The following is a 25503-nucleotide window of genomic DNA, read 5'->3' as shown; positions in this document are numbered from 1 at the left end:
GCCTGTCCCTCAGCCAGGCACACGCCCCTCCTGCTGCACCAGGGTCAGGGCTTGTGCAGTTTCATAACTGTGAGATCGCCTGAGGAATGCGGAATCGCGAGGAGCCCCTTCCTCATCCAGGCCCCTACTTTTCCTTTTTATTTACTTATTTTTATTTTGTTGATACAGGGTCTCACTCTGTCACCCCGGCTGGAGTGCAGTGGTGCAATCTCAGCCCACTGCAGCCTCGACCTCCCATCCCCTTCCCCTCCCACCTCAGCCTCCCAAGTAGCTGGGACTACAAGTGGTCACCACTATGCCTAGCTAATTTATTGTTTTTTGTAGATGCTTGGGGGTTGCGGGGAAGGGGGCTTCTCACTATGTTGGCCAGGCTGGTCTCGAACTCCTGGCCTCAAGCAATCTGCCTGCCTCGGCCTCCCACAGTGCTGGGATTACATGTGTGAGCCACCTCGCAAGTCCTGCCCCTACTTTTCCCCCGGGCTGTATCCTTGGGTCCTGTGCTCTGATCCCTCCATTGCTCTCGGGGCTTCGTTTATGTCAGAGATGAATGGCCTACCTTTCACCAGTAAAAAGTTACCGTTCAGCCATGTCAAATACATACTGGATTTTGATGACTTAATTTTTGAAAAAAGTAAAATAGCTCATTGATAATTTTTATATTGATTCCATGTTAACGTGATTATATTTTTTATATATTGCGTTAAACATGTCATTAATAGTTTTACTTTTTTTACTTTTTAATTTTCAATTAATTTATTAATTTATTTATTTTTTGAGGGAGGGTCTCACTCTGTCACCCAGGCTGGAGTGCAGTGGCGCAATCTTGGCTCACTGCAGCCTCAACCTCTGGGGCTCAAGCAATCCTCTTGCCTCAGCCTCCTGAGTAGCTGGGACTACAGGGGCACACCACCATTCCCAGCTAATTTTTGTAGTTTTGGTAGGGATGAGGTCTCACTATATTTCTGAGGCTGGTCTGAAACTCCTGGCCTCAATCAATCCTTCTGCCTTGGCCTCCCAAAGTTCCTTTTACTTTTTTAAATAGAGCTATTAGAGAATCTAGTAGTGGCTCCTGTTCCATTTCTGTTGGGCAGCCCTGTTCTAGAAAACAAGATAACTAGTGTCCATTATCTTCTAGAAACAGCAATACAGAAGAAGTGAAACTCAGGCCCCAGGTCCCACAGAGACGTGAGTCGAAGGCTGGGGCTCCCTGAGAGGTGTGTGTGTCTGTGTGTGTTTCTCCGCTCACATTACCTTCCCTGGAAGCTCCCAGGGGCGGTGGTGGTGGGGCCTCAGCTGGGAGGGTCCCCTCTGGCTCTTGATCTCCATCCTCTCCTTTAACCTTCACAGGCGGTGACAGTAGCAGGGTATCAGCTGGGAGGGTCCCCTCTGGCTCTTGATCTCCATTCTCTCCTTTAACCTCCACAGGTGGCGGGGGTGGTGGGGTCTCAGCTGGGAGGGTCCCCTCTGGCTGTCGACCTCCATCCTCTCCTTGAGCCTCCACAGGCGGCAACAGTGGAGGGGCCTCAGCTGGGAGGGTCCCCTCTGGCTCTTGATCTCCGTCCTCTCCTTTAACCTCCACAGGTGGCGGGGGTGGTGGGGCCTCAGCTGGGAGGGTCCCCTCTGGCTCTCCATCTCCGTCCTCTCCTTTAACCTCCACAGGTGACGACAGTAGCAGGGTCTCAGCTGGGAGGGTCCCCTCTGGCTCTCGACCTCCATCCTCTCTTTTAGCCTCCACAGGCGGCTCCTCTCCACTTGGCTTTTCCGGGCAGAGCTCGTCCTTGGCCTCAAAGCTTTCCTTAACAAATAGCTCCATCTTCTGCCTTGTTTCTCTGTCCCCGGGAGGCTCCTCCTTGCCTTCCGCACTGGCGGGCACGTTCTCACCATCATCTGAAGATGTCATTTCCCCTAATGGCAGAAAATGCAAAGGTGAATGTGGGAGTGTCCTGGGAGGACAAGGGTGTTTGTGGGTACATCAAGGGCTCACAGCAAACTTCTGAGACCAGGGAAAAGGTCAGGAACACAGTTAAAAAAGTGTCCTCAAGGGGCTGGGCGCGGTGGCTCGTGCCTGTAATCCCAGCACTTTGGGAGGCCGAGGAGGGTGGATCACTTGAGGCCAGGAGTTCAAAACCAGGCTGGCCAACATGACGAAACCCCATCTCCACTAAAAATACAAAAAATTAGCAGGATGTGGTGGCACGCGCCTGTAGCCCCAGCTACTCAAGAGGCTGAGGCAGGAGAATCGCTTGAACCTGGGAGGTGGAGGCTGCAGTGAGCCAAGATCGCGCCACTGCACTCCAGCCTGGGAGACAGAGCGAGACTCTGTCTCCAAAAAAAATAATAAATAAATAAGGAACATAGTTTAAAAAGTGTCCTCGAGGGGCTGGGCATGGTAGCTCATGCTTGTAATCCCAGCATTTTGGGAGGCCCAGGCAGGTGGATCATTTGACATCAGGAGTTCAAAACCAGCCTGACAAACATGGTGAAACCTCATCTCTACTGAAAAAAAAAAAAATACAAAAAAATAATAATAGCTGGGCGGGGTGGCACATGCCTATAATCCCAGCTACTAGAGAGACTGAGGCAGGAGAAGCACTTGAACCCAGGAGACAGAGGTTGCAGTGAGTCACCGCATTGTAGTCTGGGTGATGAAGTGAGACTCTCTAAAAATAAAAAAAATAAAAAATAAAAAAAAAGTATCCTTGAGGGATGTTCATTAGTGTTGTTTATAATGGATAATAATGGGAGCCAATTGCCCACGGAAGGCACTGCCAAGCACAGCCCTTTAATGGAACAGGTCACAGCCATCAAGAAAATAGAACGCAGGCAGTTCTTAGGAGATGCACGCTGAAGCACTGGGGGTTTAAGGGCTGTGACGTTTGCCTTTATCTTCAAATGGTTCAGGGGAAAAGCAGTGTGCGTGTGTGTGTGTGTGTGTGTGTATGTGGCAAATGTGTAGCAAATTATGAAAAACCACAGAATCTATTAATAAATGCACACATACAGCTATCCGTTTTACTATTCTTTCAGCTTTTCTGAAAATTTTTAACATTTCAAAACAAGTTAGGAAAAGACAAAATATATGTAGTAAGAAAATGTCTACTGTATGGAAAATAGTTATAGTATGCTAATTCAAAAGACTAGACAGGAAGCAACATATTTCTGCCATTTTTATATAAAATGGCATACATAAAAATGTATGTGTGGCCAGGTGCAGTGGCTCACGTCTGTAATCCCAGCACTTTGGGAGGCCGAGGCGGGAGGACTGCTTGAGGCAAGGAGTTCGAGACCAGCTTGGCCAACATAGCAAGGCCCTGTCTCTAAAAAATAAAAATAAAAATATTAGTCAAAGGTGTTCACACCTTAATCTCAGAATATGAATATGTTACCTTACACGGACAAAGAAACTGTGCAGATGTGATTAGGATCTAGAACCCTGAGATCAGGAAATTGTCCTGGGTTATCCAGGCAGGTTCAAAAGAATCACAATAGCCCTCAGAATAGGGAGGCAGGAGTGTCAGAGTCAGAACGAGGCTGGAAGATGCCGCACTGCTGGCATGGAAGTTGGAAGAAGGGGCCACGAGCCAGGGAACGCAGGCGGCCTCTAGGAGGTGAGAAAGGCAGGAAGCGGGTTCTCCCCTGGGGCCCCCGGAAGGAGCACAACCCTGAGACACCTCAATTTTAGCTCAGTGAAACCCATTTTGGGCTTCTGACCCACAGAGCTGCAATAGGGTAAAACAGATTTGTGGGTTTTTTTTTTTTTTTTTTGAGATGGAGTTTCGCTTTTGTCACCCAGGCTGGAGTGCGATGGTGCGATCTCGGCTCGCCGCAACCTCTGCCTCCCGGGTTCAAGCAATTCTCCTGCCTCAGCCTCCCAAGTAGCTGGGATTACAGGCATGTGCCACCACGCCCAGCTAATTTTTTCTATTTTTAGTAGAGACGGGGTTTCTCCATGTTGTTCAGGCTGGTCTCCAACTCCTTACCTCAGGTGATCCACCCGCCTCAGCCTCCCAAAGTGCTGGGATTACAGGCATGAGCCACCACACCTGGCCAGATTTGTATTCTTTTAAGCCACTAATTTTGTGGTAATTTGTTGTGGCAGCTGTGAAATTACAAGATACATAGATCTCTGAAACAGAGCTCCTAAAACCCCTGTACATAGGGGTGCTAGGAGGCTCTTTTGTTCTAATATTTGGTCTTCAACCCCAGTTTCCTGACACAGAGCTCCTAAGACCTGCATCCAGAGTGACAGGCACATCTTTTGTTCGAATGGGGCGTCTCTTGGGGGTGGGGTGGCTTCTGGAGCACAGAGACCAAGCCATGATGAGAGGCTTGGAGCTTTCAGCTGGGGCTTCAGAGAGGGCAGAGGGGCTGGAAATGGAGTTAATGATCCATCATGCCCACGTGCTGGAGCTTCTGGAAAACCCCCTAAACTGTGGGGTTCAGAGAGCTTCCAAGTTGCTGAACACTGGAGGTACCTGGAGCGGGGTGTGGCCAGAGAGGGTATGAAGCTCCGCCCCTTCCCTCAGACCCTTCCCTAAGCTCCACTTCATCTTGCTGTTCATCTGCATCCCTTATTTTATCCTTTATTAATATAATAACCCAGAAAATATAAGTGTTCTCTGGAGTTCTGTGAGCCATCATAGCAAATTATCAAACCCAAAGAGAGGGTCGTGGGAACCCTAATTTTATAGCCATTCTGTTAGAAGTACAGGCGACACCCTGAGACTCGTGGTTGGCATTGGAAGTGGAGAGTAATCTTGCGGGACCGTTGCCCATCACTTGTGGGGTTAGTGTCAGGATTGAAATGAATTGTAGGACAGCCGGCTGGTGTCAGAGAATTGGTGGGTGTGGGGACACCCTGCACATTTCATGACCACAAGTGTGCTGAGTGTTGAGTGTGGTAGAAGAAAACAACCTATTTGAGTTTTCCTACTTTCAGCAGCTGCAGAAAACTAATACATCATTTATTTTGAAAAACTGTTCCATCAGTAAAAGTGGTTTGAAACAGCTCATGACTGTTTGAGGTTCTCACTGGTGCTGGCAGGTGGGTGAGGCCAACTGCAGATGGATCTGCAGGTTGTGAGGAAATGGTTTTAAAAAAATCCCTGGCCAGGTGCAGCAGCTCATGCCTATAATCCCAGCACTTTGGGAAGCCAAGGTGGGTGGAGCACTTGAGACCAGGAGTTTGAGACCAGTGTGGGCAACATAGTAAGACCCCATCTCTACAGAAATTTTTTTTTTAATTAGCTAAGCATGGTGGTGCACACCTGTAGTCCCAGCCACTTAGGAAGCTGAGGTGAGAGGATCACTTGAGGCAGAGGTTGCAGTGAGCCAAGATTGTGCCACTGCACTCTAGCCTGGGCAACAGAGTGAGATCCTGTCCCAACCAAAAAAAAAAAAAAAAAGAAAGAAAAAAAGAAAATCCAAGGCTGGGCACAGTGGCTCACACCTGTAATCCCAGCACTTTGGGAAGCCAAGGCAGGCAGATCACTTGAAGCCAGGAGTTCGAGACGAGCCTGGACAACATGGCGAAATCCCATCTCTACTAAAAATACAAAAACTAGCCAGGCATGGTGGTGCGTGCCCGTAATCCCAGCTCTGGGGAGGCTGAGGCACAAGAATTGCTTGAACCCGGGAGACAGAAGTTGCAGTGAGCCAAGATCACACTGCTGCACTCCAACCTCGCAACCTCAGTGACAGAGCGAGACTCTGTCTAAAAAAAAAAAAAAAAAAAAATTCCCAAGATTAAAGACTGGGTTTGACAGCTTAGACTCGCCTAATCTCAAAGGAACTCTGGGGCTGTTGTCTTTGGCCGAGTGCATACCTCTCTCTTGACTCTCTCTCTGTCTTTTCCTCTCCTCCGCCCGCTGCTTGATCATGGCCAAGGCTTCAATGCTGTCCGTGATCTTCTTCCGCTCCCTGCTCTCCCACTGCTGTCTCTCCTCCTTTTCAGCTGCGTACCCTCCCCTAGCCCAGGCCTCCGCACAAGCTCTGTTTAAAAAAACAAAGAAACATAAATAGGGGAGGTGAACTCCAAACATACACTGTCTGATCAACTTGCTCATTTTCTTCAAAATCAAAGCAAAGTGAGCATCAGACATGTGACTGCAAGGATAAAAGTTCCACATGTAAATTTTATTATTTAAGGTGGAACAGTCTGCAAAGCCTTCTTAGATATGGCACCAAAAGCACAGTGACAAGAGAAAAAATAGAGAAATCGGACTCCATCAAAATTAAAAATTTTTGTCATGCAAAGTATACCATAAATAAAGTATTATTTGAAAAAACCAGCAGGGCACAGTGGCTCACGCCTGTAATCCTAGCACTTTGGAGGCCAAAGTGGGAGGAGCACTTGAGCCCAGGAGTTCGAGATCAGCCTGGGCAACATAGCAAAACCCTGTCTCTACTGAAAAAAAGTAAAAAGACAACTCAAAGAATGTGAGAAGATACTTGCAAATCATATATTTGATAAGGGTCTTGTACCTGGAAAATATAAATAAGCCTCACAACTCATTAATAAAAAGATGACACAATTTCAAAATGAGCAAAGTTTTAAAAAATGAAAAGGCAGGCTACAGAGTGGGAGAAAATATTTGCAAAAAAAGATAACAGGGAAAGGGCTTGGATCCAAAACATACAAAGAACTTTTAAAATTCAAAGATAAGGAAACAACCCAATAAAAAACTGGGCAAATGATCAGGATACCTCACCAAAAAAGATACACAGATGGCAAATAAGCCTGTGAAAAGATGCTCCACATCACGTGTCCTCAGGGAAATGCAAATTAGAACAATAAGATAATATGATATGGCTACAAGATGGCTAAAATCCAAAACACGGCAACGCTGTGCTAATGAGGATGTGGAGTGCGGGCAACGCTCACTTGTTCTAGGTGGGAATGCGAAATGGTACAGCCACTTTGGAAAATGGTGTGGCGGATTCTTACAGGACTAAAAATACTCTCACCATATGATCCAGCAATTGTGCTCCTAAGTATTTACTCAAATGAGTTGAAGACTTATGTCCACACGCAAACCTGCACATGGATGTTTACAGCAGTTTTATTCTAATTGGCAAAAAGTAGAAGTGAGCAAGATGTCTTTTAGTAGGTGAATGGATAAACAAACTCTGCCACACCCAGACGGAGGAATATCACTCAGCAATGAAAAGAAACAAGCTGTCAAGCCACACAAAGTCATGGAAGAAGCCTAACTTCCTTGCTAAGTGAAAGAAGCCAGTCCATAAAGGCTATATGCTGTAGGATTCCAGCTATATGACTTTCTAGATAAGGCAAAACCATGGAGACAGCAAAAAGATCAGTGTTGCCAGGAGTTGGGGCTAAGGAGGTAGGAGGGATGAATAAGCAGAGCACAGAGGGTTTTAGGGCAGTAAAACTATTCTGTGAGAAACTGTGATGGGGGATACATGACATGATACCTTTGTCCGAACCCATACAATGTAAAACACCAAGTGTGAGCCCTAAAGAAATGATGGACTTCAGTCAATAATAAGGTACCAGCATTGGTTGATTGTTTGTCACAAACTTACCACACGAATGTAAGACATTACAAATAGGAGAAACAGTGAGGGTGGGTGGTATATGGAAACTCTCTCTACTTTCTGCTCAATTTTTCAGTAAATCTAAAACTGCTCTGAAAATAAAGTCTAGGCCAGATGCAGTGGCTCATGCCTGTAATCTCAGCACTCTGGGAGGCCAAGATGGGCAGATGGCTTGAGCCCAGGAGTTCCAGACCAGCCTGGGCAACATGGCGAGACCCCGTCTCTACAAAAAGCACAAAAACTAGCCAGGCATGGTGGTGCACACCTGCAGTCCCAGCTACTCAGGAGGCTGAGAGGTGGGAGGGTTGCTTGAGCCCAGGAGGTCAAGGCTGCAGTGAATCATGATTGCACCTACACTCCAGCCTGGGTGACAGAGCAAAACGCTGTCCCAAAAAAAAAAAAAAAGTCTATTAATTTTTTTTTAAAAATCAGCAAAGAAACTGAACAGGCATTTATCCAAAGAAGATACAAAAACTGCCAATAAGTACATGAAACATGCTCAACATCATTATCTACCAGGGAAAAGCAGATGGAAACCACAGTGAGACACCACTTCATACCATCCAGAGGACTAGAAATAAAAAGACAGGGCTGGGTGCGGTGGCTCACACCTGTAATCCTAGCACTTTGGGAGGCCGAGGCGGGTGGATCACGAGGTCAAGAGATTGAGACCATCCTGGCCAACATGGTGAAACCCCATCTCTACTAAAAATAGAAAAATTAGCTGGGTGTGGTGGCAGATGCCTGTAATCCCAGCTACTAGGGAGGCTGAGGCAGGAGAATTGCTTGAACCGGGGAGGCAGAGGTTGCAGTGAGCTCAGATCTCACCACTGCACTCCCGCCTGGGCGACAGGGCAAGACCCCATCTTAAAAAAAAAAAAAAAAAAAGGAGAGAGAGAGAGGAAAAAAAAAGACAGGCAACCCGAAGTGTTTGTGAGGATACAGGAAAATTGGAACCCTCCTACACTGCTGATGGGGATGTAAAATGGTGCAGCTGCTTTGGAAAACCATGTGGTGTCTCCTCAAAAATTAAATGTAAAGTCCCTGTATGACCCAGAAATTTCGCTCCTAGATACATACCCAGGAGAAGACAACAGCTGTCCACACAAAAACTTCATCATTCACAACAGGAAAAAGTGAAAACAACCCTAATTTCTGAAAGTTGATGGACAAATACAATGTAGTGTATCAAAATGCAGTATCATTTGGCAATAAAAAGGAATGAAGTACTGGATGGAACACGCTGCATCGCAGATGAACCTTGACAACAGGATGCTGAGTGGAAGAAACACAGGGCCACATGGTGAGTGACTCCATTTACATGAAGTGTCCAGAACGAGCAAATCAACAGAGAGGGAAAGCAGAGGAGTGGCTGCCAGGGCCTTCAGGGAGCGAGAAATAGGGGGTTGGCTGCTAATGGGGATGGTGTTTCTTTTTTTTCGTTTTTTTGAGACAGTCTCCCACTGTCACCCAGGCTGGAGTGCAGTGGCGTGATCTTGGCTCACTGCAACCTCTGCCCCCCAGGTTCAAGCGATTCTCTTGCCTCAGCCTCCCAAGTAGCTGGGACTACAGGCGCCTGCCACCACACCCAGCTAATTTTTGTATTTTTAGTAGAGATGAGGTTTCACTGTGTTGGCCAGGATGGTCTCAATCTCTTGACCTGGTGATCCGCCCGCCCCCGCCTCCCAAAGTGCTGGGATTATAGGTGTGAGCCACCATGCCCATCCAGTATTTCCTTTTTAGGGTGATGAGAATGTTCTAAAATTGATTGTGGTGATGGTTGCACAACTCTGTGAATATACTCAAAGCCATTGCATTGTACACTTTGTTTTTTATTTTTATTTATTTATTTTTTTTGAGAGCGAGTCTCCTGACCTCAAGTGATCCACCCACCTCAGTCTCCCAAAGTGCTGGGATTACAGCCGTGAGCCACCACATCCAGCCACATTGTATACTTTAAATACGTAAACTGTATGGTATGTGAATTATGCCTCATCAAAGTTGTTATTTGAAAAACAAAGTCTGGTGGTTTAAAAACAGGAGGCTTACCTTCAGAGAGAAGAAGCAGATCCCTGCTGTAAAATCAAAGGTACAGGTGTTTGGAAATAGTCAGACAGGGTGTTGCAAAGTATACTATAGCAGAGAAAGACCACGAGTCACTGAGACAGAATATGCCAAGGAGAATAAACCATGTTCCAGTCCATTTACCACACAGTGAGAAAACCTCAGACCCTTTGATCTCAGAGCAGACAGCCAGCAAAGGCCTATCTGTTGCCTGCTACATGCCAGTCACCGTTCTAGAGGCTGGGGACCCAGCAGTGAATGTAAGAGCTGATCTCTGTTAGAGGAGCCCTTTTAGTCGGGGAAGACAGACCCTAAACAAAGAAATGAGTATATGTCAGAGGCTCATGTGTCCTAAAAGGAAATCAAATCAGGCCGAAGAGACATCGAGTGGAGAAGGTACTATTTAGATAGGTCATGGAGAGTGCTCTAATAAAACGACAGGTGAGCAGATACCTGCTGCATCCTAGATGACAGCAAGTGCCCAGTGTCAAACAATTAGTCAGTGGCTGGATTAAGATTCAATGCCAGGGGTGTGGTGGCTCATGCCTGTGAGGCTTTCGGAGCCTCAGAGCTTTGGGAGGCCAACGCAGGAGGATCACTTGAGGCCAGAAATTTGAGACTGGCGTTGACAACATAGTGAGACCCCCATCTCTACAAAAAACTTAAAAATTAGCTGGGTTTGGTGGTGCACGCCTGTAACCTCAGTTACTTGGGAGGCTTATGTGAACCCAGAGTTTGAAGCTGCAGTGATTGCGCCACTGCACTCCTGCCTGGGTGACAGAGTGCAACCCTGTCTCTAAAAAGAGACTCAAGCCAGGTTAATCTGACTCCTGAGCTGGAGTCTTGGGCTATGCTGTAAAGGGCGGTGGCTCCTTTTGCTAACATCCATGTTACTTTCCTCAGCATGGCCCCTGGGGCAGGAGCAGGATCTTCAGTGGCAGCTGTTCCCACTGGTTCACTCCTAGGAGCCCAGCACCTGCTCGGAGTCCTGCAGGTTGCTCACAGGCGCTCACAGGGACCCTGTGGCAACAGTATTCTCATCCCCACGCTGCAGATGAGGAACGTGCTCCCAGGGAGGTGAGGGAGCTCCCCCAAGGTTGTAACGTAGCTCGTGGCTGCAGAGCTGGCTTGGGAGTCAGACCCCTGCACACGGGCTGCTCTCCCCATCCTTACCACCCCCCAGACCTGGGGCCCAGGGAGCTGGGTCAATTTCTGTTGAACCTCCCAGGAGCAGGCCTTCTGGTTTTCTTTTTTTTTTTTTTTTTTTGAGACGGAGTCTCGCTCTGTCGCCCAGGCTGGAGTGCACTGGCGCGATCTCGGCTCACTGCAAGCTCTGCCTCCTGGGTTTATGCCATTCTCCTCCTCAGCCTCCCGAGTAGCTGGGACTACAGGCGCCCACCACCACGCCCGGCTAATTTTTGTGTACTTTTAGTAGCGACGCGGTTTCACCGTGTTAGCCAGGGTGGTCTCGATCTCCTGACCTCGTGATCCGCCCGCCTTGGCCTCCCAAAGTGCTGGGATTACAGACATGAGCCACGACGCCCAGCCCTGGTTTTCTTACCTGGCTAAAGTGGAAGCTCTATTTGAAATATTTGTTAGTTTGATTTAAATTTGTGAGTTTAAAAACACATTACAAGCTACATTTATTTTAAATGTTGTATAATGCAAAATTCGGATTATACTTCTCGTCAAGTAGCCTATATGACTGATATTTTATTCTAATTAGAATTACTAAATTGATCTAAATTTAAAAGTAAGTTAAAAACACAGATAAAAGCAGTGACGATAAACATGGCAGTCCAGGGTACGATGTTCCTGATATTAAAGAAGCTCTTACAAATCGGTAAGAAAAGCACTTCAAAAAGAAACTTGGAAAAAGTCACTGACAGAATATTCATAAAGGAGGAAATATAAGTGTCTAATAACAATGAAGAAAATGCCCAACTTCATCAATTATCCAAAAATGGCAATTTAAAACAATGGGGTACGATCTTCACCCATCAACAAACTTGGCAAAGATTTCCTTTCATGGTTATGTTATGTGAGGTTGTAAATTGGTACAAACTCTCTAGAAAACAACTAGAAAATATTTGTAAGAGTTTTTACAAAGTCTGAAACCACTTTCTTCAATGCAGTGATACTACTCCAAAAATTCCATTCCAAGGAACTCATCAGCAAAGAGGTAAACGACTGATACAAAGATACTTATCAAAGGAATATAAAAATCTATGAATAAGTGCTCAAATTCCCATTATAGTCAATGATATAGCCATCAAGCCTATTTCCAAAGAACATTTTTGATATGTGAAATTGCTCAAGAATCAGAAATTTAAAAAGTTTAACATTAAGCATGGTCAACTACGAAATATTAAAATGTGATCAGAAGGCTTTTCTCTTCTTACCTGTCCTTTGGAAACACCGGTCTATCATCCAGGTATGTTAAGTGCTTTAGTCGTACAGTGACTGTCCTTCTGTAATTAGGAATGTGTCTGATAACCGGGTTTCCCATCAAATTCAGTACACGCTGCAAGAAGACAAGCAGAACCAAAATGATTACTGAAAGATGCGATTGAATTATTTTATATGTGCTGTGCACTAAGAATAAATGAACAAAATCTATTTTTTGAGCAAAATAGAAGTGCCAATATCCCGTCCTGGTGACTTGATGGGAGAAATCGGAAGGTTTCCATTGCTGTCACGCTGTCAGAGCTGTCTAGATCATTCAGCAGCCCTCTCTTCCACATGAACTTCAGATCTTAGATCTCATTGCCCCTCCAGAACAATATTGGAAAACATTTCCTGAGGCTTTTTCTGAGTGCAGTTGATTATATCAGTTTTGCTACCCAACCTCTTTTACTGAAATGAATCTCTGCCTAATTGATTGTTTTCTTTTCTTCCCAGCCAGGATCCATTTTACCAAAACACACACAGCCGCTAGACAGAGAAGCAGCAGTGACTAAGGGAAAGGATGGGGAGTACCTGCTTACCTCTGCTGAGTGCCGCAAGATGGACGGCCCTTCTCCCTCGGCTTACAGCTCTCCCTGCTGTCACTTAGGACCAGGGAGGAGGAAGGGGCTCAGCAATCCGACCTGCCATCCTCCCCCATCTTTAAATACTGTCGCTTCCTCTACTGCCTTAAGAAACTCAAAGAAGTTTAATGCTTAGGGGGGCTGGGCATGGTGGCTCACTCCTGTAATCTCAGCACTTTGGGAGGCTGAGGTGGGTGGATCACTTGAGGTCAGGAGTTCGAGACCAGCCTGGCCAACATGGTGAAACCCCATCTCTACTAAAAATACAAAAATTAGCTGGGCGTCGTGGTGAGCACCTGTAATCCCAGCTATTCATGGGGCCTGAGGCAGAAAAATCACTTGAACCCAGGAGGCGAAGGCTGTAGTGAGCTGAGATTATGCCACCGCACTCCAGCCTGGGTGACAAAGCGAGACTCCACCTCAGAAAATAAAAAAAGAAGTTGAATGCTTAAGGCAACATGAGGGTGAACCATTTCAAAATGTGGTTACCCTGCACAGGGTGGGGTGGTGGGAGCAATAAACCCAGGCAGCAATAAAGGGGTAAACGGTGTGGGGAGGATTTAAAAGCAGTCACAAAACAACTATTAACATAAAGCAACCTGCTTTCGTTCTGGGCTGAATTGTGTCCTAATCAAAATTCACATGGTAAAGTCCAAACCCTCAGCACCTCAGAATGTGACTGTATTTGGAGATAAGACTTTTAAAACCATGATGAAGTTGAAATGAGCCCATTAGGGTGGGCCGTAATCCAATCTGACTGGTGTCCTTAGAAGAAAAAGTAGGACACAGAGAACACACGGCACAGAGGGAGGGACCATGTGAGGACCCAGGGAGAAGACGGCCATCTACCAGCCAAGGAGATGCCTCAGGAGAACCCAGCCCTGCCCACACCTTGCTCTTGACTTTCAGTCTCCAGAATCATGAGAAAATAAGTTTCTTGGAGACAGAGCCAGACTCTGCCTGTCTCCCAGGCTGGAGTGTAGTGGCGCGATCTCGGGTCGCTGCAAGCTCTGCCTCCCAGGTTCGCGCCATTCTCCTGCCTCAGCCACCAGAGTAGCTGGGACTACAGGTGCATGCCACCACGCCCGGCTAACTTTTTGTATTTTTAGTAGAGACGGTTTCACCGTGTTAGCCAGGAAGGTCTCGATCTCCTGATCTCGTGATCCGCCCACCTTGGCCTCCCAAACTGCTGGGATTACAGGCGTGAGCCACTGTGCCTGGCCACGAGAAAATAAATTTGTATTGGTTAAGCCACCCGGTACTTATGGCAACCCCAGCCAAAACAAAAACGAACAAACGGGGGGATTATAATATAACAGAGCTTTCTATTCTCACCGTGCGCTGCAGTTCTAAACTAGTCTTTTGATAGTACACACTACAGATTGTTCCTGAACTATGATTTGCTTTCAGTTGACTCACTTTTCTGCTTGTTTATCAATAGCCTAAGCGGTATACAATAAACTCAAGGGTTTTGTGTGCTAGTTTTAGTATTTTTTTCCTAGTACACACGACAACACATAGACACTAAGAAGCAAGGAGGCTGTCAAAGGCTACTAGCGAGGACTCAAAAGGACATAGGAAGCAACCTGACGGGTTCTCAAGCCCAAAGGACGGAAATTTTTTTTTTTTTTTTTTTTTTTTTTTTTTTTTTTGAGACAGTGTCTCATTCTGTCTGGAGTGCAGTGGTGAGATCTCGGCTCACTGCAATGCCTCCTGGGTTCAAGCAATTCTCATGCCTCAGCCTCCCAAGTAGCTGAGATCACAGATGTGCACCACCATGCCCAGCTAATTTTTGTACTGTTAGTAGAGATGGGGTTTTGCCATGTTGACCAGGCTGGTCTCAAACTCCTGGCCTCAAGTGATCTGCCCACCTGGGCCTCCCAAACTGCTGGGATTACAGGTGTGGGCCAACATACCTCACCTGGATGGGAAAATTTGAACATGAAAAATTAAAGTGATAGTGAGAGTTAAATCATGTCAAATACTGTATATATAAATGTATGCGTTCATAATGATACTGAAAAAAAGAAAGGTTTCACTGTCACCATGAGAGGTTGCCAGGTTTCAATTCATTTTACTGAAAATTGATAAATAACCAGCCTGAGCAATATGGCAAAACCCATCTCTACAAAAAATATAAAAATTAGCTGGATGTGGTGGTGCACACCTGTGCTCCCAGCTACTTGGGAGGCTAAGGTGGGAGGATCGCTTGAGCCCAGGAGGTTGAGGCTGCAGTGAGCCATGATTATACCACTGCACTCCAGCCTGGATGACAGAGCAAGACCCTGTCTCAAAAAAAAAAAAAAAAAAAAAAAAAAGAAAGAAAGAAAAGGAAAGGAAAGGAAAGAAAAGAAAAATGATAAATAAAAGGGTCAAACATTGATCCCGGCCTTTTCTGCATGAACTGCATGAACCACTAGTTGGCGAATGAAAGCTCTTTGTAGAAGTGTAGAAGCATTCTAGCTAACAGATGCTGAGAGAGTGAGAGAACTGGAAAGTTGTCACTGTGTGACTCATCATTAAATAATTAATCTAGGCAATGTTCATCAGTGACTGCTAAAATAACTGGGAGAAGGACTGACGGGGAACTTCATAATGGCTGGAGCAGGCTGACAATATCTGAACCCACTAGTGAATCTTAAAACAACAAAAGGAGAAGCAAGCAGGCATCACACGCTCCCTGATGTGAGGAGCTGGCAGTGGAAGGACCTGACACACCTCAAGGTGAAATATGGAACCTGGATACCATCCAGCCTCTGGCTCCGATATCATTTTACAGGAAATACCAGGGCCAGCAGAACATGTTAAGTGGCACCACAAGGATGCAATCAGCTAAATCCAGAATGTGGGTAACACCAGACAGAGGACCTGGTTTCCTTGAAAAATTAATTGAGTGGTGGCTGGGCACAATGGCTCTTGCCTATAATCCTAGCACTTTGGGAGGTTGAGGCGGGTGGATCACTCAAGGTCAGGAGTTCAAGACCAGCCTGGACAACATGATGAAACCCTGAATCTACTAAGAATACAAAAATTAGCTGGGTGTGATGGCAGGCACCTGAAATCCCAGCTACTCGGGATACTGAGGCAGGAGAATTCCTTGAACCCAGAGGCAGAGGTTGCAGTGGGCGGAGTTCATGCCACAGCACTCTAGCCTGAACAAGAAGAGCGAAACTCCGTATCAAAAAAAAAAGTCCTTATCTGTTAGAGGTACACACTGAACTATTTGTGGGTAAAATAATACGATATCTGGCATTTCAGATACTCCAGCTAAAAACACAAAGAGGAAAAAAGTGTGAAAAAGGGAAGGAAGGCAGGAAGGAGAGAAAAGACAAAAGGACTTGATATTTGATGAAAATAATAGAAGCGGTTTCCTGTGGTGCTTTTTCGTTGTTTTTGTTTTTGTTTTTTACCAAATCGGGCATGCTTTCCAGAATTCTCAGAATCTCCGGGTCACTCAGCTTGTTGTGCGAAAGGTCAAGGACACAAAGCCTCAAACACTCTTGTAGATGCTGAATGTCCTCCACGGTCTCCAGGTGATTGTGGGCCATCTGCAATGTGTTCAGGACTGGGAGGCAGGCTGGAAGGTAAGGTCAGTAGAAGTCAAAAACAAAGGCATAAAAATGCTTCTTGGGCCAGGCACAGTGGTTCATACCTGTAATCCCAGCACTTTGGGAGGCTAAAGCGGGAGAATCTTTCGAGCCCAGGAGGTTTGAGACCAGCCTGGGCAACACAGTGAGACCCCATATCCACAAAAAGTAGAAAAACTTGCCAGGTCTGGTGGCACATGCCTGTGGTCTCAGCTACCTGGGAGGCTGACGTGGGAGGATCGCTTGAGACCAGGAGGTCAAGGCTGCAGTGAGCTGTAACTGCACCACTGCATTTCAGCCTGGGTGACAGAGCAAGACCCCATCTCAAAAAGAAGCAAAGCAAAACAAAACCAAAAACACTTCTTGGCTGGGCGTGGTGGCTCACGCCTGTAATCCCAGCACTTTGGGAGGCCAAGGCGGGTGGATCACGAGGTCAGGAGATCGAGACCATCCTGGCTAACACGGTGAAACCCCGTCTCTACTAAAAATACAAAAAATTAGCCAGGTGTGGTGGTGGGTGCCTGTAGTCCCAGCTATTTTGGAGGCTAAGGCAGGAGAATGGCATGAACCCGGGAGGCAGAGCTTGCAGTGAGCTGAGATCGCGCCACTGCACTCCAGCCTGGGCGACAGAGCAAGACTCTCTCTCAAAAAAAAACAAAAAACAACAACAACAAAAAACACTTCTTGCCCATAATATAAAAGCTTAGAACATCCCTCAGGGGAAAGTGATGGACATATAGCAAACAGACACACTGCTTGCTGGGTACCCTTACAGAGGTTTTCAATGGTCTTGATGTAATTGTTGCTGAGGTTAAGAGCATCCAGTTTCTGCAGAGGTTCCAGGTTCTCAATTTTATGGAGCAAGTTCATTTGCAAGAAGAGGCAACGCAACTCAGTTTGGGCCTCCAGGTTTTCGATTTTCTGTATTCCATTGCTCTGCAGCCAGAGACAGCGCAGCCCTGTGTACTCTTCCAGGTTCTCAATGCGATCAAAACCTAACAAAAAGGAAGCACGTGGGAATTAAGCTCCTACTCACAGGGCAGAGGGGTCACGGTCACCCTTGTTTTTGCCTACTATTAGGGACTGAATGTCTGTGTCCCTTCAAAATTCATACATTGAAATCCTAACCCCTAATGTGATGGTATTAGGAGGTAGGACTTTTGGGAGGTGATAAGGTTATGAGAGAACCCTCAGGAATGGGATTAGTGGTCTCATAAATGAGGCCCCAGAGAGCTTCTTTGCCATCTTCACCCCATGAGGATACAGCAAGAAAGTGCCATCTGAGAATAAAACAGCAGGCTCTCACCAGTCACCAAATCTGCCAGTAGCTTGACCTTGGACTTCCTAGCCTCCAGAACTGTGAGAAATGTATTTTTGTTGTGTACAAGTCACCCAGGCTATGGTATCTTGTTACAGCAGCTCAAAACGGACTAAGACACCTGCCTACCTGGCATCCACACCTCCTTCCTCCAGTAACAACTTTTCTTGGAGGAACCATCCTTTTCCTAATATCACCCGACGGCTCTCTGGCAGCCTATCAGAGTCACGGTGACTTATTTGGGGGTGGCCACACTTAGCCAAGCAAGACCAACTTTGATGAATCCTAGGGGGTCTTGCTGAAAAGACTGGTAGTCTTTCTGCTGGAATCACCCACCTGGGAGGGTGGAGCCTACTGCTGCCTTCATGGTGGGGAGTGGGTGGAGGTGGGGGTGCAGTAGGGGTAACCCTGCCTTGAAAATGTTCCCACCAGGCCTGACCCTAGTGCAAACTGTGGGCCTTGTTTTGTTCTCTTTTTCAGTTTTATGAGCCAAATTTAGGGTTAGGAAAACAAATCTTTTAGTTTCCTTTAGTAACTCATCATCAATGTGTAATTCATGCCTTGACCTACTATTACCAACACTTTTTAAAGTTCTTTATTTTGTTGCCTGAAAAAGTTTTTATTAAAAAATTTTAATTTCAATGGTGAGCAAAATCAAAAGAAATGCACCCATGTTCCTGCCAACAGATAATCCGTTTTCATTTTTCTCTCTCGCCTTCCAAGCTTGCTATAAGCACAAGTAATATTTAACATAGTTATAGAATATACTTAAACACAGGCATTGTATAGATAGACTTTTTAAAATCCTATCTTTTTTCCACGAAAATTTTGGTTATTTTATTTCTTCAAGTTTGATTTTAAGTTGATGGGTTCCTGTGCCGGATGTGCTGGTTTGTGGCATAGGTAAATGTGTGCCATGTGGTTTGCTGCATAGGTCATCCCATCACCTAGGTATTAAGCCTAGCATCCATTAGCTATTCCTCCAGATGCTCTCCCTCCTTGCAAACCCTCTCCACAAAAATTTTTATAGTGGAAGTATTTGCCATATTGCTCCAAGGTCTTCATGCTGAAGTCAGTATCTATAAAAGATAGGATTTTTTTTTCTTTAAGATAGCCACAACACCACTGTGACGTCTAAACAACAGTTCCTCAACGTCATCATCAAACAGCCAGTAACTGGTCACATTTCTTTGTTGTCTTTGTTTCCAAACTGTTTACTGTCTGAATCAACATACAAATAAGGTCCAAACCTTGTAATTAGTGGATGTCTCTTAAGTCACTTTTTTTTTTTCAGATGGAATCTGGCTCTGTTGCCCAGGCTGGAGTGTAATTGCACAATCTCGGCTCACTGTAACCTACACCTCCTGGGTTCAAGCAATTCTCCTGTCTCAGCCTCCTGAGTAGCCGAGATTACAGGCACCCGCCATCACCACATCTGGCTAATTTTTGTATTTTTAGTAGAGATGCGGTTTTACCATGTTGGCCAGGTTGGTCTCGAACTCCTTACCTCAGATGATCCACCTGCCTTGGCCTCCCAAAGTGCTGGGATTACAGGTGTGAGCCACCACGCCCAGCCAAATTTTTTTTTTTTTTTTTTAAGACAGAATCTTGCTCTGTCGCCTAGGCTGGAGCGCAGTAGCACAATCTTGGCTCACTGCAAACAGCCTCCTGGGTTCAAGCGATTCTCCTGCCTCAGCCTCACAAATAACTAGGATTGCAGGCATGCACCATCACACCTGGCCAATTTTTTTGTGTGTTATTTTTAGTAGAGATGGGGTTTCACCATGTTGGCCAGACTGGTCTCAAACTCCTGATCTGCCTGCCTTGGCCTCCCACATTGCTGGGATCACAGGCGTGAGCCACCACACCTGGCCTTAAGTCACTTTTAACCTAAGAGTGTGTGTATGTCTCTCTCTCTTTCTTACATTGCAATTTTTTGTTGAAGAAACTGGATTATTTGTCCCCTTGGGTTTCTGACATTCTGGTTTTTCTCCCTGGTCTTTGCTCTAGCTCTTACCCCATCTCCTCCCCCTTTGCTCTTCAAGCCATCTCCAACTTGCTGCTCTCCCCTGGATCCCACCACCACTGCAACCACCTGGCTAAAGTCTCCCTAAGATCCTAACTGCTACACACTACGGTCAGTCCTCTTAGCCCTTGACCATTCCAAGGCATCTGGCCCACAGGCCCTGCGCCCCTTTCCCAGCTTCCTCCTCAGGCTCTCTGGATCACCCTCCTAGTCGATGCCTTCATGTTAGCAATGCAGTAAGACAGGAGTGGATCCAGACACCAACAGCATACAATGGAGTGATGAAGTGTCACCTCCACTTTTGTCTTGGCCTTGCTTCCTTTCTTGGGTAACTTGCTCTGAGGGAAGCCAGCTGCCGTGGGGAGGCTCATGTGGTGAGAAATTAAGGCCTCTGGCTGACAGCTATGAGGGTCTGAGGCCTAGAGCCTGGAAGTGTATTCTCCAGCCCCCGTCAAGCCATTGAATGAGTGAGGCCGCGCTGACAGTCTGGCCACTGCCTCATGAGAGACCCTGAGCCAGAACCACCCAGCTAATGTCTCCCGAGTTCCCGGCCCTCAGAAACTGGGTGAGATCATGAGTTGAAGTTGCTAAGTTTCAGGGCAGTTAATTATGTAGCAATAGATAACTAATATGGGCACCTCTCTCTCCCAGCTCTTCTACCTCTCTGACTGTCTCTACTGAGTCAAACTTACTGGTTCCTTTTTTCTTCCCGCCTCTTAAGTATCAGTCCCCCGGCAGTCTGTCCTCCTACATCATCTTACTCACTGCTACGCTTAGATGCTGGGTGGGGAATTTTGGAGTGGGCAAAAGTGGAGGTGAGGAGACCCATAGGAGTCGTTCCAACCCCTTAAGGCATTTGTGCTCCTGGATCCTTTTGGGCGTCTCCCTGGCATGGCACCGTCCTCATAATAGCTGCTCCCATCCCCCAGGACACCAAAGGCACCTTTGCCGGTTCCCTCTGTGCATTTTCAGCACTGAGCAGTGCTGGGCACACAGTAGACTCTCAGCAAGCAGCTACTGAAGAAACAAATGAACAATGAGAGGACTGATGAGCAAGCTGGTCACCCCATCAGCACAGACTGGAAGCCCTCAGGCTGGGAAAAGCCCTGTCTGTGAACCTGAGCTTCCATTGATATGTGATACTGGCCTCCAACCCTGGCTCCTGCTCGTGCCTCTCCATTCTAAGAGGCACCCAAAGATCCTCATCATTTGTTTCCAACATCAAGCTGCAATCCTTCCCAACATATACCTCCCAACCCCAAAGTACTTACAAACTAACTTTCTGGTATGAAAAATTAAAGTCCTGGCTGGGTGCAGTGGCTCACACTTGTAAGCCCAGCACTTTGGGAGGCTGAGGCAGCTGGATCGACTGGGTTCAGGAGTTTGAGACCAGAATGGCCAACATGGCAAAACCCCGCCTTTACTAAAAATACAAAAATTAGCAAGGCGTGGTGGTGGGCACCTGTAACCCAGCTACTCAGGAGGCTGAGGTAGGAGAATTGCTTGTACCTGGAGACAGAGGTTGCAGTGAGCAGAGACTGCACCACTGCACTTCAGCTTGGGCAATAGAGCAAGACACCATCTCAAAAAAAAAAAAATAAAGAAAGAAAAGAAAAAAAAATTCCTTAGGAAACAACAATGAAAGATAATGTGTTTCCTTGGTATTCCTATAGCCAGTGGCTCCTTTGTAAACTGGTCAGGCAAGAATTTTTCTTGAAATAAATGTTATTCCTTTTCCATAAATCTCCACTAAACTTTGAAATTTCCTGCTTAGATACATTCTGAGAACTAAAGGTGATCCCTGCAAGTAATTTTTTGTACGGCTAGACAGAATCTTTCCACCTGACGTGAAGCACTTCCTCTCTTAGGTCCTTACCTTTAAAGTGTAAATACAGCGTATCATTCAATGCTGGGGTAATATAAAGCTTGTGCTGCTTGCAGAGTTTTTGCAGGGAACTTTTAGTCATTCTGTTAAAATGGAAAAATATGAATAAGCTTATTGCAAATTGTCAGCTGTAAAATATATTCTCACAGTTCTTTACCACATCCATTCCTGCCCAAGATTCTATAACATCCTATATCCCTAATATCTATTTTAAGTTCGTCTTTTTCTCTTTCTCCTTTTCTTTTTCTTCTTCTTTTTTGTACAGATTTTAGGGCCTCATCGAATATTATTTTCAGCATTTTTTTTTTTTGAGACAGAGTCTCACTCTATTGCCCAGGCTGGAGTGCAATGGCACAATCTCAGCTCACTGCAACCTCCGCCTCCCAGGTTCAAGCGATTCTCCTGCCTCAGCCTCCCAAGTAGCTGGGATTACAGGCATGCGCCACCACACCTGGCTAATTTTTGTATTTTTAGTAGAGAGGGGGTTTCACCATGTTGGTCAGGCTGGTCTTGAACTCCTGACCTCAGGTGATCCACCCACCTTGGCCTCCCAAAGTACTGGGATTACAGGCAAGGGCCACCATGCTTGGCTTATTTTCAGCATTCTTAAAAATTGCAATATATGTTCTTTTTTTTTTTTTTTGAGATGGAGTCTCACTCTGCCACCCGGGCTGGAGTGCAGGGTTATGATCTCGGCTCACTGCAACCTTCCCCTCCCGGGTTCAAGTCATCCTCCTGCCTCAGCCTCCCGAGTAGCTGGGATTACAGGTGCCCGCCACTACGCCCAGCTAATTTTTTGTATTTTTAGTAGAGATGGGGTTTCACCCTATTGTCCAGGCTGGTCTCGAACTCCTGACCTTGTGATTCGCCCACCTCAGCCTCCCAAAGTGCTGGGATTACAGGCATGAGCCACTGCGCCTGGCCTAAAAATTGCATTGTATGTTCTAATAAAAATACTTTAAATGGTGTCATCAGGAACTACTGCTGTTCCTCTCTGCAGGTCTGGCATTAAAGTTTAATAGAATGTGCACTCAGCTGTGCGGCAGAGGCAGTGCCATCCTCACTCCATTCTCAGACACCGGGCAGGCAATTCAATCTCTACCAGCCTCTATTTCCTTATCCATACAAGGGGGTGATTATGCCATCTACCTTACTCCATAAATGTGCACTAATTAGGAGTATGCCCACATACCTGGGGCTCCGATCTTCCCTGTCTTCTCTTGGGTGTGCGAAGTGACCAGCTGACCCATTATCACCACTCTGTTTCTGCTGGCTGTGGTAGGATGTGTCAGAAGAACCCACACATATTTCCTTAGGATCATTAATTTCTGTAAAATAAAAGAGATCAGGTCTGTAGAGATCAAGATATATACCAAAAAATACCCCCAACTTCAGCTTGGTTAATGACCATCCACTTTTAGTATAGAACACCAGTATTCTTTAGTGGCTGGGTATGGTGGCTCAGGCCTGTAATCCCAGCTCTTTAGGAGGCTGAGGCAGGTAGATTGCTCGAGCCCAGGTGTTTGAGACCAGCCTGAGCAACATGGCAAAACCCCATCTCTACAAAAATTAGCCACATGTAGTGGTGTGTGCCTGTAGTCCCAGCTACTTGTGGGGCTGAGGCAGGTTGATCACTCGAGCTTGGGAAGTCAAGGCTGCAGTGAGCTGTGTTCACACCACTGTACTCCAGCCTGGCAACAAAGTGAGACCCCGTCTCACCAAAAAAAAAAAAAAAAAAAAAAAAAAAAAAAGAGAGAGAACAGTAATCTTTAAATGTGTAACAATTTTTAAAGCATTGGCAAAGACTATGTAAATTTCACTTCTAGGTAGATCCTCTATAAAAACTCTTGTACAGGTGCACAAGAAAACATGGACAAAGAGATTTGTTTCTGCGTTTTTTTTTATAAAAGCCAAAAACTGTTAACAACGTAAATGTCCATCCATAGGGGCTGGTTACATAAAACAATGACTTGCTTTTCTACCTTTGAGAAGAATGCACTAGAACTACATCTATCCATAGGGATAATTCTCAGAAACGTATATGGAGTGAAAAAAGCAAGTTTCACAATAAGCACAGGATACCATATATAAATTAAAAATATGCAAAGCAATACTATACACTGTTTCAGGGCATACATGTATAGAGAAGTGCTTGCAAGAATCCATATGAAATCCTGGACAAGGGAGGAAAGGAAAGGGATTAGAAACGGGGTGGGGTACAGGGGACAAAAGGAACACCAACTCTATGTGAAATGTTTTATTTCTTTTTTTTTTGGAGCCGTCTTGGTCTATCCCCCAGGTTGGAGTGCAGTGGCGGGATCTCAGCTCACTGCAACCTCCGCCTCCCGGGTTCAAGCAATTCTCATGCCTCAGCCTCCCAAGTAGCTAGGATTACCAGTGCCTGTCACCATGCCTAGCTAATTTTTTTGTATTTTTAGTAGAGATGGGGTTTCCCCATGTTGGCCAGGCTGGCCTCAAACTCCTGACCTCAGGTGACCCACCCGCCTTGGCCTTCCAAAGTGCTGGGATTACAGGCGTGAGCCACCATGCCCAGCCTTATTTATTTTTATTTATTTTTTTTGGGGGGGGGCTTATTTCTTTAATTAAAAAAGACTTCAAGTAAATATGATAAAATGTTACTCATTTTCAATTCTTGCTGGCAAAACATGGGTATTTGTTTTAATGTTCTTTGTTCTTTTGTCTTTTAAAAAATTTCTCAAGCCAGGTGTAGTGGAGCATGCCTGTAGTCCCAGCTACTCAGGAGGCTGAGGCAGGAAGATCTAGCCTGGGTAACATAGCGAGATTCCATCTCTTAAAAAAAAAAATCATCAAAAGGAAAATCACATGAAAAGAAACAAAAATAGTGAGAATATCTTTGATAACAATAACATGAGCACATTCAAATGAATAATTTTTTTAAAGGTCATTCAAAATTGGCCAATTCAACCGCACTTAACTTTAAGAGCTGTTGTCTGCTGCTTTCTGTGTTTGTGTGGTCTATTGAACAAGACTAAAGGCTGTGTGTGTGGGGACTGGTTCTTAAACTCATCAATTTCGCATAGAATGTCCAGCCACAGGAAGCAACAGATAAATGTTTGTGGAAAAAATAAAGAATAAGCGCTCAATATATAAATATTAATATGTGATTAATAACAAGAGCTACCATTTAATAATGGCCCACTATATGCTGGGACATTTAATTATAATTCTCTCCTTATACTCCTGTATAATTATCCCAGCTTACAGATGAGGAGACTAAGGCTCCGAGAGGTTAAGCTCTGGGCCAACAGCCATAAAGCTGGCCAGCTGCTGAGCCTCAACCTGAACCCAGTGTCAATGGCTCCAAGACCAGGGTCTTTCCACCGAGCAATGCCAGTTCCCTATGGCTCCTCATACAAGCTTCATCTGGACAGTTGATGCTTAAGATATATTTGTTGCCTGGAACACAAATCAGCTGGTTTATTTGTTGCTTGGGTTCAGAAACTGGAACACAAATCAAGTGGTTTTTTAATGTAATCACTAAAAGGTTTCCTTTAGGGCACCAAGTCTAGCGGGAGCAGAAGCGGAAGCCAGGCTTCCTTCCTTTTTTTTTTTGAGACGGAGTCTTGCTCCATTGCCCAGGCTGGGGTGCAGTGGTGTGATCTTGGCTCACTGCAGCCTCAGCCTCCCCCTTGGCTCACTGCAACCTCTGCCTCCGAGGTTCAGGGAATTCTCCTGCCTTAGCCTCCCAAGTAACTGGAATTACAGAAGCATGTCACCACGCCCTGCTAATTTTTGTGTTTTTAGCAAAGACAGGGTTTCGATATGTTGGCCAGACTGGTCTCGAACTCCTGACCTCAGGTGACCCACCTGCCTCTGCCTCCCAAAGTGCTGGGATTACATGCGTGAGCCACTGTGCCTGGCCATGAAGGTTATCTTTCAAGTCCATTGTGGCAAACTTTGGTGAGGGGATCACACACTGACCCCAGAACCAACTCTTCATTCGGACTCTCTACCCTAGGTCAGGCACTGGACTAGACTCCAAATTCAATCAG

The 25503-nt window shown here is 45.9% G+C and overlaps 1 protein-coding gene across 16 annotated transcripts in view; it reads right to left on the bottom strand.

The window, feature by feature from the left end:
* DNAAF1 (dynein axonemal assembly factor 1) overlaps window positions 1-25503 on the bottom strand; it is a 33831-nt gene that overhangs the window by 7191 nt on the left and 1137 nt on the right. For all 16 annotated transcript variants that reach the window (XM_009431321.5, XM_016930277.4, XM_016930278.4 and 13 more), the window contains exons 2-8: window positions 22662-22797; window positions 21461-21552; window positions 17014-17235; window positions 16064-16230; window positions 12027-12148; window positions 5825-5991; window positions 1252-1905 (exon numbers count right to left, since the gene is read on the bottom strand). In XM_009431321.5, the coding sequence (XP_009429596.4) occupies window positions 1252-1905; window positions 5825-5991; window positions 12027-12148; window positions 16064-16230; window positions 17014-17235; window positions 21461-21552; window positions 22662-22797 (1560 nt within the window). The remainder of the gene's footprint in view (window positions 1-1251; window positions 1906-5824; window positions 5992-12026; window positions 12149-16063; window positions 16231-17013; window positions 17236-21460; window positions 21553-22661; window positions 22798-25503) is intronic.

The sequence above is a fragment of the Pan troglodytes genome, chromosome 18, assembly GCF_028858775.2.
Source record: "Pan troglodytes isolate AG18354 chromosome 18, NHGRI_mPanTro3-v2.0_pri, whole genome shotgun sequence".
Classification (NCBI taxonomy): domain Eukaryota; kingdom Metazoa; phylum Chordata; class Mammalia; order Primates; family Hominidae; genus Pan; species Pan troglodytes.
The sequence above is the reverse complement of the archived record's forward strand: the minus strand, read 5'-3'. Positions and strand labels throughout refer to the sequence as shown.